This window comes from Mauremys mutica, chromosome 4 (assembly GCF_020497125.1).
Source record: "Mauremys mutica isolate MM-2020 ecotype Southern chromosome 4, ASM2049712v1, whole genome shotgun sequence".
In the NCBI taxonomy this organism is placed as follows: domain Eukaryota; kingdom Metazoa; phylum Chordata; order Testudines; family Geoemydidae; genus Mauremys; species Mauremys mutica.
Window position 1 is genome coordinate 139614142 of NC_059075.1, and position 20044 is coordinate 139634185.

At 45.7% G+C, this 20044-nt stretch overlaps 1 protein-coding gene across 3 annotated transcripts; it reads right to left on the bottom strand.

Annotated features, from left to right (window-relative positions):
• Nucleotides 1-3990: 3990 nt before the first annotated feature.
• FCMR (Fc mu receptor) lies at nt 3991-19922 on the bottom strand. 3 transcript variants are annotated; one of them, XM_045015837.1, is made up of 7 exons: nt 19701-19922; nt 17493-17825; nt 17060-17164; nt 14184-14391; nt 13895-14013; nt 12199-12321; nt 3991-4504 (listed from the first exon to the last, which is right to left on the bottom strand). In XM_045015837.1, exons 1-7 carry the CDS (start codon nt 19735-19737, stop codon nt 4458-4460), a joined length of 972 nt encoding a protein of 323 aa, XP_044871772.1. In that variant the 5' UTR covers nt 19738-19922; the 3' UTR covers nt 3991-4457. The 3 variants fall into 3 exon arrangements, with proteins under 3 accessions (XP_044871772.1, XP_044871771.1, XP_044871770.1); XM_045015836.1 differs by having other exon boundaries at nt 12199-12324; XM_045015835.1 differs by having other exon boundaries at nt 12199-12360.
• Nucleotides 19923-20044: the final 122 nt, after the last annotated feature.

Sequence of the window (20044 nt, forward strand, 5' to 3'; positions counted from 1 at the left end):
AATGGAGGAGAACAGTCAGGAACAGGTGACTCGTGATTCAGTGCCTCACCAGAAGAGGTGAAGTCAGACCCCTCAACTGCAGATGGGTCCTGAGGACTGGCATGACCTGGCAACAGCTGATCTACATGTCGCCGCCAGGTAAGATTCTCTGCAGTCCGGACTGTGTAGGAAACAGGTTCTGTTTGAGTGATGACTGTGGCCGGGACCCATTTAGCTCTGGAAGTATAATTCCGAGCCAAAACTGGCTGTCCCGGGCTAAAGGTTCGGTCTTTTGCTCTGGGTGCCCGTCTGATGACTTGATATTGCTGCTGATGTTGCACAATTTGTCGGGGTTCAGAAGGTTTCAGCAGATCAAAGCAAGTGCGCAGCTGTCGTCCCATCATTAGAAAGGCCGGAGATGCATGGGTCGTAGCATGAGGTGTGTTTCTGTAGGAAAGTAAAAAGGTATCCAGACGCTTTTGAATGGAGTGTTGTCCCCTTGCTGATTTCAAAGCGTTTTTCATTGTCTGCACAAATCTTTCAGCTAATCCGTTGGTGGACGGATGATATGGTGCTGACGTGATGTGGTGTATCCCATTTGCCTTCATAAAATTTTGAAACTCCTGAGAAACGAACTGCGGTCCGTTGTCGCTCACAAGTTGTTCTGGCAGACCAAAACGACTAAAGAGTCCTCGTAGTTTTTGGATAGTACTCTCTGCAGAAGTGGACTGCATTATAGAGACTTCTGGCCATTTAGAGTGGGCATCTATTGCCACCAAGAACATGCTTCCTTCAAGGGGGCCAGCAAAGTCAACGTGAATACATTGCCACGGGTTTTCAGGCCAGTCCCATGGGTGTAGGGGTGCCCACTGGGGTGCATTCCTCACACCCTGACATGACATACAAGCTTTTGCCTTCTCTTCAATAGCGCTGTCCAATCCAGGCCACCAAAAATAGCTTCGTGCAATTTCCTTCATGCGCACTATTCCACAGTGACCGGAATGTAGCTGTTCTAACATCTGTGATCTCAGTGGTGGTGGAATAATGACACGTCTTCCCCACAACAAACAACCAGATTGGACCGATAACTCGGTCCGCTTGGACATGTAGGGAACAAGATCGGATGAGACCGGAGAGGTTTGTTGAGATTTTCCATGCATCACCATGTCCATAACTTGGGACAATACTGGGTCAACGCAAGTTGCCTTCTTTATCTGAGTAGCAGTGTTATCAGTGTATTCTCTACCTGTTCAAAGTAGAAGATTTCCTTTTGGGCACTATCTTGATGTTTGACCGGCAAAGGCAACCTTGAGAGGCCATCTGCATTGCTGTGTAGAGTGGATTTCCGATATTTGATTTCATATGTGTGTGCAGAAAGTATCAATGCCCAACGTTGTATACGACTAGCAGCTAATGGGGGAATGCCTGTGTAGGGTCCAAAAATTGACGTCAGAGGTCGATGGTCTGTAAGAAGAGTAAACTTTCGCCCAAACAGGTACTGATGAAACTTCCAAATTCCAAAAACAATTCCTAATGCCTCACGTTTGATTTGGGCGTAGTTAGTTTCTGCTTTGCTTAGAGTGCGTGAAGCAAAAGCAATAGGTCTCTCTTCTCCTGAAGGCATAATATGTGACACGACTGCTCCCACTCCATAAGGGGAGGCGTCGCAGGCCAATTGCAGTGGTAAGGATGGATCAAAGTGCGTTAGAACTTCAGAATTTAGCAATGCATCCTTAGCTTTGTTAAATGCAACATCACAGGCTTCAGTCCACTTCCAGGCCTTTTTCTGCCCAAGGAGCTCATGAAGTGGTTTTAGCAGTGTGGCTAACTGTCAGATGAACTTTCCATAATAGTTCAGGAGTCCTAGAAACGAGCGCAGCTGGCTTACATTTCGAGGTGGGGGAGCCTCCACAATAGCTTTAACTTTTGCAGGGGCCTTATGAAGACCTGCAGAATCAATGATGTGTCCCAAATATTCAACAGAGGGCTTGAAGAATTCACACTTGTCTTTGCGAACTCGTAGGCCATACTCTTCCAGTCTTTGTAGGGTAGCCTCTAAATTCTTTAAGTGATCCTCTTCATTTCTTCCAGTGACCAGGATATCATCCAGATAGCACTGAACTCCTGACAAGCCACACAAGATCTGGTCCATAGCCCTCTGGAACAGGGCGGGAGCAGATGTTATTCCGAAGGGTAGGCGACAGTATCGATAAAGCCCCTTATGAGTCGCAATAGTCAACAGCTCTTGGGACTTTTCATCGACGTGCATCTGTAAATATGCTTGACTCAGATCAATCTTACTGAACTTTTGTCCCCCAGCCAGGCCTGCGAAGAGGTCATCGATGCGGGGAAGCGGGTATTGCTCTGCACAGAACATTGGGTTGACAGTGACTTTAAAATCACCGCAAATCCAGAGAGAGCCATCTTTCTTCACGATTGGAACGATAGGAGTGGCCCATGAGCTATGGGTAACTGGTATTAGGACTCCATTGGTGACCAGGCGCTCCAGGTCTGCTTCAACTTTTGGCCTGATGGCATATGGCACAGTTCGGGCTTTCAGATATTTTGGTGGACTGTCAGGTTTAATGTTCAATGTCACAGTGATTCCCTTCATACTTCCCAAATCATCTCCAAAAACAGCAGCATGTTTCCTTAGTATAGGGGTTAGACTGGTTTCTTCTTTAGTCATCCGGTGCACTTCTGCCCAGTTCAGTTGAATCTTCCCAAGCCAAGACCTACCCATTAAGGCTGGGTAGTTACCTCTCACCACAAACAGTGCCAATTTAGCCACCTGTCCATTGAGCTCCTCCTTAACATCAATAGTGCCCAGCATAGGCACAGCTTCTCCCGTATACGTCTTCAGAACAGTTTTTGTTGCCTTAAGCGGAAGATGCTGTAGCTTTTCTTTATACACAGTCTCGGAGATCAGTGAGATGGCTGCACCGGTGTCCAGTTCCATGCGTATACGTTTGCCATCCAATAACGGGGTTACCCAGTATTCATGTGAGCCCACTGCCAAAGACAAAACATGCAGTGGCACTTTCTCTTGCGCTGAGGTGTCACCTTGATCATCCTGGGTCTGCTCTAGGGTATGCAAGGTTCCTCTTTTTGTCGGCCAGACCACAGGCCTCTTTTTCTTTTGTTTACAGGCACACTCAATGTGTCCCTTTTTGCCACAGTGTCGACACACCAGGTCCTTACACCAGCATTCTGATGCCTGGTGACCCGGCTTACCACAGCGGTAACATTCTTGACTCTGCACAGTTTTGTGGGTCGGTTCTTGTGACACTTTTTGCACCCTAGGGGATGCACCGATGTATTGCGCCTCCCTTGTAGCCAGTTCCATGGAGACAGCAATATCAACAGCCTTCTGTAAGGTAAGCTGAGCCTCTGTCAGTAGGCGCTTCCGTATAGCTTCACTGTAGAGGCCACACACTAACCTGTCACGCAGGGCATCATTTAACATTTCTTTAAATTCACAGTGTTCTGCTAGCTTTTTTAAAATGGCTACAAATTGTACAACTGTTTCATCTTCCTTTTGGTCTCTTTTGTGGAACCTATATCTTTCAGCAATTACCAGTGGTTTTGGGGAAAAATGAGACCCCAGGATTTCCACAATGTCACTGTAAGATTTAGTTGCTGGCTTAACAGGGTGTAGTAAGCTGCGTAGCAGGGAGTAGGTTTTAGCCCCTACAACACTTAAGAATATTGGCACCTTCTTCGCTTCTGTAATGTCATTTGCAATAAAAAAAAGCTCAAAACGCTCAGTATACACATGCCACTGCTCTATATTCTCATCAAAAGGTTCCAGTGGCCTGGTCAGAGTAGCCATGATTTTAGTTTCACTTTCACAGTCAGTGCAAACAAGCAGCTTTTTTGTTTGTTTGTTCTTTACCTTGACTTCTACTTCCTTCTGTTACTGGAGCAGCACCGGAATCCCATCCTCGTCGCCACTTGTTATATCCTTGGGGGCAGCCGGTTTAGGAAGAAATCACTTGAGGCCAGACAGCAGACAGCTAACAAAACCACCATTTTATTTACAGACTCAGAGAACTCACTCAGCCGGCTGAAGCTGGCTGAGCTAACCCATAATAATCTAACTCAGTTGCCATAGCAACAAAAACCATGACAACCAAACACACAACATTTACCTCTGCTTATAATTGTTTACCTGAACCTGCATGTTTTGGCAACCATCTGTACAGACCAAGCTCTGCAGAACAAGACCAAGAGCTGCAGAGCAAACTAGAAAAATCACCTTTAAACAACCAGAGCAAATCCACTGTACCTTTGGAAACTTAGCATTAGTCCTTTGTGCGGAGAAAGCATGTAGACCAGCTTCTGCAGAGCAGTGCGGTCACAGCATCAAAGTAATACTTTGATATGTAGGGTTCAGGTGCTGATTGGAGGCGGCTTTGCGTGTGCCTCAAGTCCTTCCTCAGCTGTGCCTGGTGACCGATGTGCCGTCACAGCAGCTCTTATAAGTCAACTCTGCAGTGATATGAGTCACAAGGTACATGAGAACCTAGGAAAAAAATCATAGACAGTAGGTGGTAATGAGACAAGTGTCTTCTTATAAAACATTAAATCTAGCAATGGGTCTAGGGTAATGCAGTGGTATGAGGCAGGGAAGAATACTGTGACTATCTACGCAGCTCTGTTATGACTAGATGGAGTGGAATAGATTCTCAGCTTTTTGCACTGCAGAGTCCTATAAACAGGAAAGGGTTATACTGGTAAAGTCACCTTATACTGAAATAATTGCCCACAAAAGGGGTTGCATGGACAGAAGGGGGTGTGAGGGGAGGTACTGAGATTCAGCGGGGCAGGGGAGGGGATGCTCCAGGATGGGCAGGAGAATCCTGAGGGTTCCTCCCTGGACTGATCCCAGGTGCCAAGGTACCTGATCCAGCTTCTTTGGATCCCACGCCCTTCGTCCCAGCCCAGTCCCAGTCCCCACGGCAGCTGCTCCAGCCCCCTCCAAATCCTACTCTCTGCTCCACAGCTTCTTCCCGGGCCCCAAGGCAGCTGCTCCAGCCCCTCTGGGTCCTGCTCTGATCTCTGTGCCTCACTCTGGGTGTGAGTTTACACAGGAATGGATCCCTGCCAGTTTCCACTGCCCCTGAGCGGGGTTATGAGGTAAAACTATTTTGGCAAAAAAAAAAGAAAATCACACCTCTTGTCGATGTAGTTATGTCATAAAACGTGTAAGTGTAGCACCGACCTTAATACCACAGGCAGAGATGGCCACTGACACTTTTTTAAAAGGCATTGCTAGGGAGCACAACATCTTACTGCCATGTGTGGCTTTGAAAAATCTTCCTCACAAAATCCCGCTGACATCCAGCGGAACCGGTGTGCCTAAGTGACCTAGGTGCTTCTGAAAATCCTCCCTTTAGGGTTGATGGAGCCTGAACGTATTCCCTAGTTGTTGTTTTTCAAAGTGGTCTAAGACAGCCAGAACAACTTTGTATTGTAGTGGGAACACAGTCTAATGCGTTCATCTGAAGCAACTCTTGGCTCGCAGTAAAGATTCCTGGCACTAGTGTGCCTTGGCAGTTGGAAACACGTAATCAGCAGCAGCAGGAGCATCATAATGTTTATACAGTAGAGCTCAAAGCACTTTACAAACGAGGTCACTCATTAGCCCTATTTTACAGCTGGGGCAACTGAGGCACAGAGAGGGGAGGTGACTTGCCCAAGGTCACCCAGTAGACCAGTGACAGAGCTGGGAATAGAACAGAAGTCTCCTGCATCCCAGTCCAGTGCTCTAACCCACAGGCACGTTGCCTCCCTGCCAAGATGACGTAACTATTATAGGGTTTTTGCAAACTTGGAAATATCCACTGAATGTCTGAATAGCCAAGCCTGCAAAGAAAAAAAAATGACGACACAAATTACAACTCCCCAAGCAAATTTAACTGCATTTTTCCAGTTTGCCTCACAATTTTCTGAAAAGGCAGGTCTCTCACCTGGTTAATCGATGCCTAAAAAGCCTTGTTGAACATCCAGTTATCTGGCACCTTCTTTCAATTATTGCCAGCAAAAAAATGCTGAGTCTTGTACATTATGCAAGGGCTGTGCATTTCCCAAATGAAAGCATTTCCTGCTGTGTCTGCTCATAGCATCACTACCTGAACATGTAACCAGCTTGACTGGGACAAAAGAATAAAGGAATAGGGTGTGTAATACAGAGCCTGCCCTGCTGAGTAGGGACTATTATACCCCTTCCTGTAAACTAACACTGAAAATATCCATGGTCAGAAGCTTTATGTTGATCATTTTCTAGCCATGCCACTATGTCTTTCAGCGCTAATGTAGCACTCCTGTATTTATGGGTCAGTTATATTAATTGAGGTCATTATTTTATTACAATTTTCTAGCTTTGTTATTTAATAGTTAACCACACACGGATGCCTATTTTGGGCATTCCAAGGGGCTATATGAAGAGGATGACATTTAAAAAGAGAAACTGAGTCTGAGTATGGGAAAATGGCCTCACTGGGAGATCTATTAGGCAGTGGAATAGCCTAAGAAAAGGTAACATTCCTGTCATTGGGGATATTTAAACAAGACTAGCAAAATTCTTTAAAAATGTACCTTGTGCTAGCCAATAAGCATCCTGTGCCAGAACTAGGTAATCAAGCTAACCCTAATTTCCATGATACAGATCCGTGCCTCAGTTTCCCCGCCGAGTTCCTTTGTAAAGTGCATTGAGATCTACAGATGAAAAGCCCTATGTAAGGGTTAGGTATTATACTCATTCAGACATTGCTCTGACTAGCGGCCTGAAAAATGGCAGCATTATAAAGGTTAAACCTGTCAGACAAAAATATACAGTCAGTTAAGTCACATGTCTTGCAAGTTACTTCCATTGCGTAAACTGAACTCACCACTGGGAAGCCATATATCATGCCAAAATTATCTCTCTTTTTTTGTTGTTGTTGATGACTGGTGAACTTTTCTCTAGAAGAGGATAATGGAACTAGTCATCCCCTAGAGAGGAAGGAGGTATAAGCATGAACCTGGCTTCCCTTCTGTTACTGCCGAAAGATGAGATTTGTTAGGTCTTAGATATGTGGGGCTGGTTGCATCAAGATGGCTGGTGAGGAGAAGGCGCAGTTGGAATTACTAATGGGTCGTTTGCAGTAATAAAGGAAAGAAAAAGCCCGTTGAGGGTTTTTGTCTCTCTGTTTCTCCCTCTCTTGAACCCTCTCCATGGGCCTGAAATACAGATTAACCCTAGCACCTCAACAAGAGGGAACGTATGTGGTGGTTAGAGCTTGGAACAAAAGATCTGGAATTAGAGCCTGTTTCTCCAGCCCCTTCATGTTAGGTATAATGGAAAGCAGTTCTAAAAGCCTTGATACCCATACATATGCTTGCTCTGGGACAGGCAGCACTGCAGAACACAGCTGTAAGCCTGCCTTCTGAGGACCCTGTCATACGCCCTATTGTAGGGGACATGCAGAGGGCCGGAGGAGTATGTTGCAGTGGGAGATTTGGGGCAGCGCTGTAGCTCATAGGACAGCCTGGGGAGGTTGTAACCTAGACAGGCCTCTCCAGCTCTCAGAGCAGCCTGGGAAGGTACTAAAGCTGCCAAAAGCTTCTTTAGTCCCACTCCGCTCTGGCCTGGGAGTTCTGTGCTGTGCTTCTTAGCGGCACAGCACCAAATCTCACCCCTAGATTCTATTCTGAACGCTGCCATTGATCTCTGTGTGATCTTGGGCAAATCATTCTGCCTCTCTGTGCTCCAGTTTCTCCAGCTGCAAAAAGGGGCTAATAACACACACTCAGAGGGGAGCCTTGTGTAACTGGCTTTTATAAAGCACTGGGTCCTGGATATATGAATGCAAAGTGTTATTGTTTATCCTCTTTATTAAGCAGACATGCCCTCAGAAGGCATCCTCAGGAGTTAATAATTGTCTCCTGCAGGTGGACGTAATCTTGACAGTAGTATTAAAAGGTGGAGTTAATAGGCGTGGATTTAAGTTGCATCTACTGTTGGGTGGACCCCAAAATGTTTGCAGATTCCATTTGGATAAGTCGCCAAACCTTTTGGGTCTGAAAATCAGGGCTAGAAATCTCACAAGAATCTCATGCTGTACCCATTGCTGCTTCCAGTTGGAATCAGTGCAGAGGCAGGAGAAGTCATGAAAATTAAAGGGAGAGGTGTGGGGGAATAAAATTAACCCAACTTTTTCAACTCCTTGTTCATTTAGCATTGTTGGATCAAACGCACCTCTAGTGTAACTTCAGTGGAGTTACATCAGGGATGGATTGGGCCCAAAGTATGAAAAATGTAATATATGCTTTGGCTAACGAGAGGCTGGACATAGTCAATCGGATGAGCTGTATTTTTAGCCCAGTGAATGGTTTGTTAAGTTGACTCCCAGTTAATTGGATATCTGGGGCCAAATCCAGAGCCAGTATAAGTGGCTATAACGTCACTGGAATCAATGGAGTTTTACTTGGTTAAGCCAGGACTCTGTTCTCTGTGAATTTGCTGTCTGATTCACCATGCAAAGTCCCATAATGCACAGCAACTTCTGTAGCTCTAATCTCCATCTCCCTGGATGGGATGGAATGGAATAGCTGCTGCAGTGATAGCAGACTGCAGCATCCTTCATTCCAACCTCTTTTATGCGTGGAAAGGATTGCCAGGTTCCTGACATATCTGCAGCTTCTGAGCTTCGTGATGAAATGTCATTCTCATCTAAAGGAACAGTGTGGGTGATGCAATGCAGAAACTGCTGCATACCTTGTTGGAAAAGCTTCAGACACAGGATGGCTTTGATGAAAGGCCAAAACATCTGGCTATCATCAGGCAGCTGGAACTGACAACTCAGGTAATTGTGGATGACTAATCAGCCAAATTATATGTCAGAGAGACATTCCTACTGAGAGGAGAGGGAGTGGTAGAGAGAGAAAGGCCTTAAAATAGACGGCTCACCTATTTATACATCTCCTGCAGTGTCCATGTTATTTCTTTCTTGTGGTGGGTGGATCGGTCAAGGGAAATGGCTTGGTGATCTAAGTTCAGCTATCTAAAAAACTGGATTTCCTAGCACCCCATGCTCATAGCCCTTTTGTGATAGTTCTCAGCTCAAGTATGAGGCTCAGTATTGAAGTCCTGCTGAACAAAGCAACCATGCTATAATGGCTGAGTTGAGAGTCCAACCTGACTGCTAACACATTTCACTCTGTTTCCCTTTTTACCCCCACCAGCAGCTCTTTCAGTCAACATGAACGCCCAAACATGATAGTTTGGGCCATCACCAACAAGATTGTCTCATCCAGCTTGCTGCAGCAATAGGGTTACATCAGGAATGTTTTCAGTATTTGATGGTCTCAGGGTTGGTTTTATGGGTGAACGCTGTGGTTAGGGGAATGCCATGGTCAAGGAGCAAGGAGTGAGGCAGGCCTGGGGTGCAAAACTGCAGCAGGGAGCTTGGAGCAATGTGTGAGAGGAGACAGTTGGGCCTAGGAGCAATGGGTAGGGGGTCAGGGGCACCAAAATACAAGTTTGACCAAGGTGCCGTTTTCCCTAGGGCCGGCCCTGGATGGTCTCTTGCTCACACATGTCTAGCCTGTGCACACAAGCCATAGCTGGTGCAGATCAAGTTCCAGAGTAGTGTGCCATTGGAACACATTAGCCCAGCTCTACAAAGACTTCACTGGCTTCCTGTGTGTTTCCAACTGCTGTAATGATCTATGAAGATGGTTTGCCTGCCTGCCTAACAGCCTGCCTCCCTGTGCGTCATCCAGACAGGGTGACATTAGCTGGGCTGCTTTTACTGTCAGCCCCTAGATCTGAAATTCTCAATGGTGAGTCCTGGAATTTATTCCCTCTGCTGATCAAACAGAGCCTGAGTTTGCTGCCCTTCAGAGCCTGATGCAAGGCTTGCCCGTTTGCATAGGGCTTTGCCTAAGGAAGTGATTAGATAATGTAAGAAGGAGCAGAAGTCAGTCTGTGTCTGTGTTTGTTAGCATGTGTATTGCTAGTGAACAGTGTAGACATGTGCCCCCTAAATTAATTTAAGATCAACATCCTGGGCTGCAGTAGCCTATTGGTTAATGCTCTGTCCTAACATGCGGGAGACTGGGCTTCATTTCCCAGGATTACCCCACAGAGGCCTTTTGGATTTGAGTCTTTTGCAGAGGCTGATCCTGTGTCCGAATGGTTTGTGCTCTGCACGGTTACACGGCCTGGGTAAGCTGGGTATGGTATCTAGCCCTTTATAGCCTATCTCAGGGGGTCGCCACGACCCCCTCCTGACCACAAAAATCACTACATGACCCCAGGAGGGGGGACCGAAGCCTGAGCCTGTCTGAGCCCTCTGATTCCCCGGAATCAGGCTCCGCGGGTAAGAGGGCTCTGCGCCTTAGGCTCACCCAGCAGCGACCCGCTCTGGTGGCATTTCGGCGGCGGAGGGGAGATCTGCTCTGGGGTCTTTGGTGGCATTTTGGCGGTGGGGGGGTCCTTCAGTGCCACGGAAGACGCGGAGTGGAGCCCCCGCCGCCAAAGTGCCACCGAAGACCTGGACCATGGAATCGGGCCCCGCAGGTCCTAAAGCCGGCCTGGGTGGGGAGCCTGTAACCTGAGCCCCACCACCCAGTGCTGAAGCACTTGGGCTTTGGCCCCAGATGGGGAGGCTCAGGCTTTGGCTTTGGCTTCATCCCCGGGTCCCAGGAAGTCTAACTTCTGCCCTGGTGACCCCATTAAAACAGGGTCATGACCCACTTTGGGGTCCCGACCCACCGTTTGAGAACCGCTGGATCTGGATGTTCCTGCAGTCTGTATAAACACAGTGGTATCACTAGACTCGTCACTTTCCTTTTCCTTAGCATAGCACTGATGTTTATTTGTCCAGCTGTGCAATTTCATTTCAGCAATTTTTGTAAATCTCTCCCCCAAACAAATGGGGAGGAGGGATAGCTCAGTGGTTTGAGCATTGGCCTGCTAAACCCAGGATTGTGAGTTCAACCCTTGAGGGGGCCATCTGGGGCAAAAATCAATACTTGGTCCTGCTAGTGAAGGCAGGGGGCTGGACTCAATGACCTTTCAAGGTCCCTTCCAGTTCTAGGAGATTGGTATATCTCCTATTATTATTATTTTTTATTTTTAAATAGCAGGGAAGGGAAGGAGCAAGACAGGATTCACAAGGCTCATGCTGAACCTGGGAGCAGGGCCGCCTTTATGACCCACGGGGCCTGATTGGAAGGGGGCCCCTCTCTGGGGGTCTTTGGCAGCATTTTGGCGGCGGGGGGATCCACTCCAGGTTTTCCGTGGCACCGAAGGACCCCCCGCTGCTGAAATGCCACCAAAGACCCCCGGAGCAGACCCCCCGCCACCGAAGTGCTGCCGAAGACCCCCGGAGCGGGGCCCCCTTAGGTGCGGGCGCGGGGCCCCCTTCAGCGCGGGACCTGATTCCGGGGAATCGGGTGAATTGGCTTAAAGCCAGCCCTGCCTGGGAGCATCTTGCACTGTGGCCAAGTGCGTTACTAGCACAATGGAGGTGTGTGTTACGTAAAAGGGAATGGGATTGTCAGGGGTGTCTGATGGGTGTGTGGGCTGAGAGCTTTCAGGATATAGTTACGGAACTGTCCTCAGTCAGTAGTGCATGTAATGTGATTAACCTTAGACATGAGGCCAATTCTGCTTTCAGCACGATAAGGGTAAAGCTGGGCCGTGTGGGAGATGGGACTTTCTTGGGGACTGGTCCAATATTGTGGAACAAACTCCTCTGTGAACTAAGGGCCATCACAAACCTCATCACTTTTCACTCCAAGTGTGAAGTGCGTTTCTTTGACCTCGCTTTCTCTAACATAAATGCACAGCAATGTGTATATTTAAAAACAGACAACAAACAAACCTAAAACCCTACCAAAACAAGACACTGCGCTGCATAGGCTTCTCCCCTTGGGGAGAGGATGACAGAACAAACAACAGGTGACAGATGTTGGTCAGGATGTTTAATGGACTACTGGGAGGCACCCAGATACGTTAGTCAGTATGAGAACCTGCATAGAATAGAATAGAATAGTTGCCCTGGTAAAAATCCAAAGTAACTCAAGGGACTTCAGTGGGTTTACGCTAACATTAGACTGTTGTAAATGAGAGTAGAGTCTTGCCCTCTGACATTAGTGAGCATCTGCCGTAGATTGGAAAGACCATAGATGGAGAATTAGGGATTGAATCGTTGTGGGTGAACTTACTGTTCCTGTCCACTCCCTGGAGCCGGCGGGGTAACATGCTGTAGATATTTTCCATTGGAACGTGCCCTTGGCCATGTTCGAGTGCACCCAACCTCAGGTTTATTCCACAGGTTTCACTGGAAGCTGCTTCTCCAAAACATCCAAACATGTAGATTGTAATGTCTATAAACCAAGGGCAGTCAGCAGGTCTACAGGCTCAGTACATTTAGCATTCGTGATTTGTTACAGTCACCCTGAAATAAACTAACGGCTGGATTTTGAGAGCGTATACACCTCCCACCAGTGGAAACGTGCCATGTTAGCACCTCTGTCAATCAGACTCTAAAGCAGTTATAATAATGGTGCTTCTATAGCAACTTACAGCCAAAGATTCTGTTCCCCAGACTTTCCAAAATGGATGACAAGTTGCTTACAGTGTCTTCACTGAAATGCAGCCCCCTCTGGGATGGAAGGCAGGCATATAACCACATAACACAACAATTCAGGTGAGCAAATGAAGTAGGTTAAGTAAATGAAAAATCGTGAATTGAAACTATAGGGCAATTTTATGCAGGCAGAATGTAATTAGTCAAATTAGAATTTGGCTGGGACATGGCAACTAACACCCAGTCATCAAATATAGATGTTCACAACGTAGGTTTTAAGTATCAGAGGGGTAGCCGTGTTAGTCTGGATCTGTAAAAGCAGCAAAGAATCCTGTGGCACCTTATAGACTATCAGACGTTTTGCAGCACGAGCTTTCGTGGGTGAATACCCACTTCGTCGGATGCAAGTAGTGGAAATTTCCAGGGGCAGGTATATATATGCAAGCAAGAAGCAAGCTAGAGATAACGAGGTTAGTTCAATCAGGGAGGATGAGGCCCTGTTCTAGCAGTTGTGGTGTGAAAACCAAGGGAGGAGAAACTGGTTCTGTAGTTGGCAAGCCATTCACAGTCTTTGTTTAATCCTGATGGCTTGCCAACTACAGAACCAGTTTCTCCTCCCTTGGTTTTCAATCCTGATGGCTTGCCAACTACAGAACCAGTTTCTCCTCCCTTGGTTTTCACACCACAACTGCTAGAACAGGGCCTCATCCTCCCTGATTGAACTAACCTCGTTATCTCTAGCTTGCTTCTTGCTTGCATATATATACCTGCCCCTGGAAATTTCCACTACTTGCATCCGACGAAGTGGGTATTCACCCACGAAAGCTTGTGCTGCAAAACGTCTGATAGTCTATAAGGTGCCACAGGATTCTTTGCTGCTTTTAACGTAGGTTTTATGTTTTATCTGAAATTGTTTTATTGACTATCTAGCTGTTTGGTTTGTATGGTTTTTTCCCTAGAAATGAAGCCAGCTGACTGGTAATTTTTCCCTTGATGTGATAGGTGCAAGTGTGGTGGGTATGGTACAAGAACCAAAATAGAATAGAATAAAATATCTGCGCAAACATCAGCTATTTTCATGAGTATTTGTGAATTTGATCCACGTTACCATTTTACTTTTGCAGCTACCTGTAGTTTACCTGTAGTGAAAAATAAAAATATCATTTTCTGCAAGAGGCAAGGAATTATGTGACTTTATCCCAAGCAGAAATCAATCCTTTTCAAAGAGAACTTGTAATTCTCCAACTGTGGAAACTGTCTTGTCCTTTCTTTTGACCACAGAGTGGCAGGTACCACAGACTGGTATAAGAAGTAGGTGACCTTTCGCTTACCTTTCTTCCCTCGTAGCTGTTTTCTAACAATTATCATAGAAGCCAGAAGCAGAAGCATTATCAGAAGAACTGGTATCAGGATTTGAAAGACATCATTCCCATAATTGCTTCTCAAGAGGCTGGAAAATATTGAGTCAAAGGGGGAAGTGGTTTTACTGCCAGTTCTGACATGCAGATCCACTCCTCACACAAACAGCGTGGTTGACCCAGTAATATTTGTAAGCTTGAGAGGAAATGAAATAATCTAGGGGAGAGTTCAGGCTGGAAAATCACAGATGGGGGAACTCACCGCTTTGTATGCCTGGAATGTGCATAGCCGATTGTCCTGGAACTCTTTGGAATCCCCTTTGTTGTACTTCCAGATGCTGCATTGGTAACAGTGCTGCCAATGATGTCTGCAGGTGTGATTATCGTACTTCCGGGGAATTTGATGCCAGGCACAGCATAGGAGGTATATTTTGCCCATGCTCCATTAGTCATCTGTGGTTGTATGACTCCTGGGGGAAAGCATATTCAAATGAACTGTTGCTACATTTTCCATTCTTGAACACCTGTATCTTTTTAAATAAAGCAAGTTTCATAGTCAAAACTAGGGATGAATGCAAGGGGCAAATGCTGATCTCACACCTATATCAATCTGGAGACACTCCATTGACTTCAGTGGAGTTACATGGATTGACACCAGGGGTTCTCAAACTGGGGGTCGGGACCCCTCAGGGATTCATGAGGTGGTTATGTGGGGGGTCACAAGCTGTCAGCTTTCACCCCAAACCCCACTTTGCCTCCAGCATTTATAATGGTGTTAAATATATAAAAAAGGAGTTTTAATTCATAAAGGAGGGTTGCACTCAGAGACTTGCTGTGTGAAAGGGGTCTCCAGTACAGAAGTTTGAGAATCACTGATTTATACCAATATGAGTGAGACCCAAATTTGGCGTGGGCTTTTTGTTTTTTAAACTGTAAAGCTCTTGAGCAATATTCTGCCCTCATTTCCTCATACTGTATTCGGTAGGTGGGAATAACTGAGGTTAGGGTTTCGTTTTTGTTTGCCCTTGAGGATCAAAGATGCTAATTGTAAGACAGGAGCCAGTCACTATCTTTGAAGGATATTACTGATGATCCATGATAAATAGACATTTACTGCAAAAAAATCTAGATTCTAGAACCCAGCAGACATGGTTCTGCTCTCATATAAGAGTAATTAATCATTCATCATTAATTAATAATATTATAGGCTGGAGACTGGCTGGGAGAGAATATATGGACAGACACAATGACCTTGCCAAGTGTCTGCATTGGAGCCTCTGTGGCAAGTACAGATTTAAATGCCCTGTGCAGTATTATGACTACCAAATTGAAAACCCTCTAGAGAATGAAGAGGCTAAGATTTTATGGACTCAGACCATTGGCACAGACAGACCAGAGCAGGCAAACGGGCTGAACATAGATGTTGTAAAAAAGAAGACAAATAAGGCGAAGATAATTGATATGGTCATACCAGCAAAAAAACAAAAACAAAACCAACATGCAAAAGAAACAAGAAGAGAAGATAGCGAGGTTTGAAGAACTTTCCCATGAAGTGGAATGATTATGGGAAACTAGAACAAAGATGCTCCCATGGATTATTGGAGCAATTCCTAAGGGTATGAATGAGCAGCTCCGGAATATATTAGGAGTGCAATACATCCTGATCGGTGACCTCCAGAAGTCAGCGCTCTTAGGCACTGTGAGAATTTTAAGGCAAGTCATAGGAGAACCAGTGCATCTGAGCACCTAAAATGCAGTAATTCTGCAGAAAGTTTAACAAAACTCCTGATACTCAAGCCAACAGAGTCAATTTGTGGTCAGGATAAATTTTAGACAGCAGCTTTCCCCTTTTAAGCTTAAAGAGCTTTTATGTTTTTGAAGGCTGTTTGTTTAAAAAAAACAACCATCTCCATTGTTAATATGGAGGGATAATTAATAATAATAATTAACATACCTACCTCTCATTAAAAATGTACATTCTTTAGAGCTGAGAACATCTTAGAAAAGAAGTCATTATTATCCCCATTTTACAGCTGGGGAAGTAGAGGCACAGATGAAGTGACTTGTCCAGAGTCACCCAGCAAGCCTGTGGTGGAGCTGGGAAGAGAACCAGAGGGGCAGATCCACAGCTGGCATAAATTATTATGCACCAGCCGAAGACCTGCCTCAAGTTTCCAGAGCCCCAATCCAATGCCCTATTCATTAGGCCGCACTGCCTCTCCTTTACACCCTTTGTCCACAAATATGACTCCATTGATTTTAATGCAGTCACTCCACACGCCAGTCTAACTGAGAGCCAAATCAAGACTCACACTGAATATTAACCATTACAGCACAACCAGGTCCATATTGTCCTAGTTCTGGCAATACAAGTCGTCAGCCCCAGGGAAAGGAATTGAGGAAACAAGCCCCAGTCCTAAAAGAACGAGAAGAAGGGATGTGTGTTACGCAGCTTTGTCTGGCCTTCGTGCCTGTGCACTCATACAAGGGAAGATATAAAGCTCTATTAACTATGATCCAGGAGCCTGGTATTCTGAATATATTAGCAGTGGCAACTGCCACGTGTTTATAAATTTAGTCAGAGAGAGTAACGAAAAACTACAACAACTTGTTGAGTCCTAAGAGGCTTAATCTTGATGGGAACATTCAAAAATAAATTCCTCAGTATTTAGGATTTGTTGATGATTTTCTTTTAGAGAGGAAAGAAAATCTCTCAGGGAAATCAGCACACTGGGGCTCAGGAGATTTTAGTCTGCCACAGACTTCCTGTGTGAGCGTGAGCAAGTCACTTAGACTACCTTGGGGCTCAGATCCTCATCTGTCAAGTAGGGAGGATACTTCCACCTCACCGGGAGGCTGTGAGGATAAAACCCATTAACAATCGTGAGGCGCTCTGATACTGCAATGATGAGGGGGAAGCAGCTAAATTCCTAGATTGGATAGACAATTATACATTAGTGAATCCAGTGCTAGTGAAAGGTGCCCTGAAAGCTACCAAACAGGCACATCCCAGGCAGCTGTGGCATATGATTCCCACATGCATCACCCCACCCCTAAGGGAGAAATGGGGACCAGTTAGTGCCAATTCCCTTCCCTCTCCTCCCCTGGGGCTATAGAAAGGGATGCAGCAAACCTCACCTTGAGTGTCAGCACTTTTGTTGCCAGACTCTGCTGGTACCACAATAGGTCTGTCACGTCTCAGGGGTTCAGCCGACAACATGCCCATTCTGGGTGGAACATTCCCTGCATGGAACAGAACCAGATGTGTTCCTAGAGCTCATGCTAAAAAGTCACAATCCAATTTTCATTACTAAAGCTAGACTGTAATAGGCTCTGCGCAGAGTGATGATGCATCACCAATGACACTGTACAACCGGAATGATACTGTACAGAGTGATCACATAGCCTCAGTGGCACTGTGTCTGCAGTGATACTGTACAGAGTGATATTGGATTAGCAGTGACGCTGTTCCATCAGAGTGATACTGTAGCATCAGTGACATGGTACCCCTGCATGATACTGCACTGCAGACAGAGATACTGTACAGAGTGACTATGGTGTGATCCCGTACCGTTAGAAACCTTCAGCTTCACTTGGAGGGTCCTTCCACTGCCTCTGTCATTTAGATATCCTGTCCCACACGTGTACAGCCCAGTGTCATCCTCTTCCAGTCTTGTGATTGTAATTTGAAATATTCCTTCCTGAGGCTCCTCAGTGATGGATATTCTATTCCTGTAATTCTCACTGATGTATGGCGAGGTGGAGATGATGGTGCCACAGACCCTTGTCTCGAGCTCCCTGCACCAGAATTTTCGACTGGAAATGCCCTTCACAGGACACTTTATGGTGATGGATCCTCCAACCTCACCAGTCACTTGAATGCGTCGTCTTGCTGCACTTGAAACTGATGACACAAAGAAAGAAGTCACGGGGCCTGAGTCGCATTTATGCTAAAGGGGCGTCACACCAAGGCGCTGTCTTCACTAGGCAAAAAGGTGGGTCCTGACCCTGTGATAACTCACACAAGATAAAATATGAGTGAAGACAAAGCCTTAGGCCCCTTTATAGAATCATAGACGTGGAGGATTGGAAGGGACCTCAGTAGGTCAGCTAGTCCAGTCCCCTGCGCTCAAGGCAGGACTACAAAATAACCAGACCATTCCTGACAAGTGTTTGGCTAACGGCTGTTCTTAAAAATCTCCAATGACAGAGACTCTACAAGAGTGGTGGGCAACCTGCGGCCCGTCAGGGTAATCCGCTGGTGGGCTGCGAGACAGTTTGTTTACATTGACCATCCACAGGCATGGCCGCCCACAGCTCCCAGTGGCTGCGGTTCGCAGCATTCACTTGATCAACATTATATGTCTCTGAATGGCTAGGGTCCTGATCCTTCCACTCTGTCACTGCAGTGTTTGAGTTCTGCTAGGGCACTTGTTTGAATTCTCCGTGTATTTAGACATGAAGGTTCCCAGCTCTGGAATTCAATCCCCCTCTAGTGTAACAGTGCCCAGATCTGTCGACCTTCAGCATATAACGCAGTGTCCTTCGGTTTGATGTTTGCCTGAGCGAGGGTTGATCTGAATGGGCAGGGATTGTTTTCTGGTTTGGTAATGCCCTTTTCTGTTGGCTTTTTGGGAGTAAAGACTGATTTTCTGGAGCACAAAGTCCCAACAGGCTTCATGTAAGATCAGGCTCCATGTTTTTATTGCATGTTATTCATGTGTCCTGAGCTAAGTAAGGGAGGGCACAGTGTATAAATCAATCAATCGTTCAATAAAGTAAAGGATCTGGCTATGGGCAGGGTTCCCTATCCATCTATCTGTGCAGTAATCCCTTGCTGTGATCTATTTTCCTGGGCCTCGCTTGGTAAAAATAGTGGGATAAATTCCATACATTACTACAGCGAGGAAGCTAATGGCTTGCTAACCACAAAACAACATGCTGTAGGAGTGCTTATGATTATGCACAAAATCCAGCACTCTCTGATGCAGTATGGGAAAGAGTTGCTTCCAGATAGAAAATTTGATTGCAATATGAGTTTTGCTTGAGTAAGGATGGCTGGCTGGACTTGACCCTATGGGTAAAATCCTGGCTCCTTTGACGTCAATGCCAAAACTCATAGACTCATAGACTATAAAGTCAGAAGGGACCATTATGATCATCTAGTCTGACTGCCTGCACAATGCAGGCCACAGAATCTCACCCATCCTCTCACTGACTTCAGTGGATTCAGGATTTCACCCCTATATCTTTAACATACTGGATCCAATTTACAAACATGAGTTCACTTGAAAGCTTTTAGGTGTCCAGTATCCCAACTTAGCTAATATTAAGTTAACGTTGTGTGCCCAATTTACTAACTTAGGTTTGTAAATCACTCTGCATTAGAAACAAGGCTCACATGATAAACGTCTCTAAAATGAAAATGTTCTTTTGTTCTGCAGAATTAAAGCATCTCCTGCTATTCAATGTTCTTGGAAAGCCACAGAAATATTTCATGGTCCAGCGTCAAACAATTCCTGACATTTCAGGTTTACCCCCCTGCCAGACCCTTCATTTTTTTTCCCTCAAGAAATGTACAGAGTTTTAAAAATCACATTGGACGTTCTTGGAGGGTAAAAACCCTCTGCAATTTTATGATAAAAGCAAACAGGCCCAGTAAACTGTTTAACTGTAGATGCCCCAAGTCTAAAAACAAAGCTCAAACATCTTCTTTGTTCTTACCTGCTATTTCCATTTGGACTCCCTGATGCGCTTTTTAAATCTATACAACTCTTACCTTGCAGCAAGAAAAGTAACATACTGATGAACTCCATCTTCTCCCTTTGTAAAACAGGAGTTAGAGCACACTCAGTGATGGCTGCTTGCTTCCTGTGGCACGTATTTCCAGTAACAGAAAGGAGGAAAGCAACCAGAAGAACTCGCTATGCTTGAGGTCCTCTATCAGATCCTTTCTCGTGCTACAAATGGTATGCAAACCATAAAGGAAGTTTTATAGGAGGCTTCAAAACATATTGGACCAAATTCATCCCAGGTGTAACCCTGTTGTGAGGTTGCACCTGGACTGAATGATTTTCTTTCTTTATTTAGATTTCTGTCTTATGTGAGCCCCACATCAAAGGG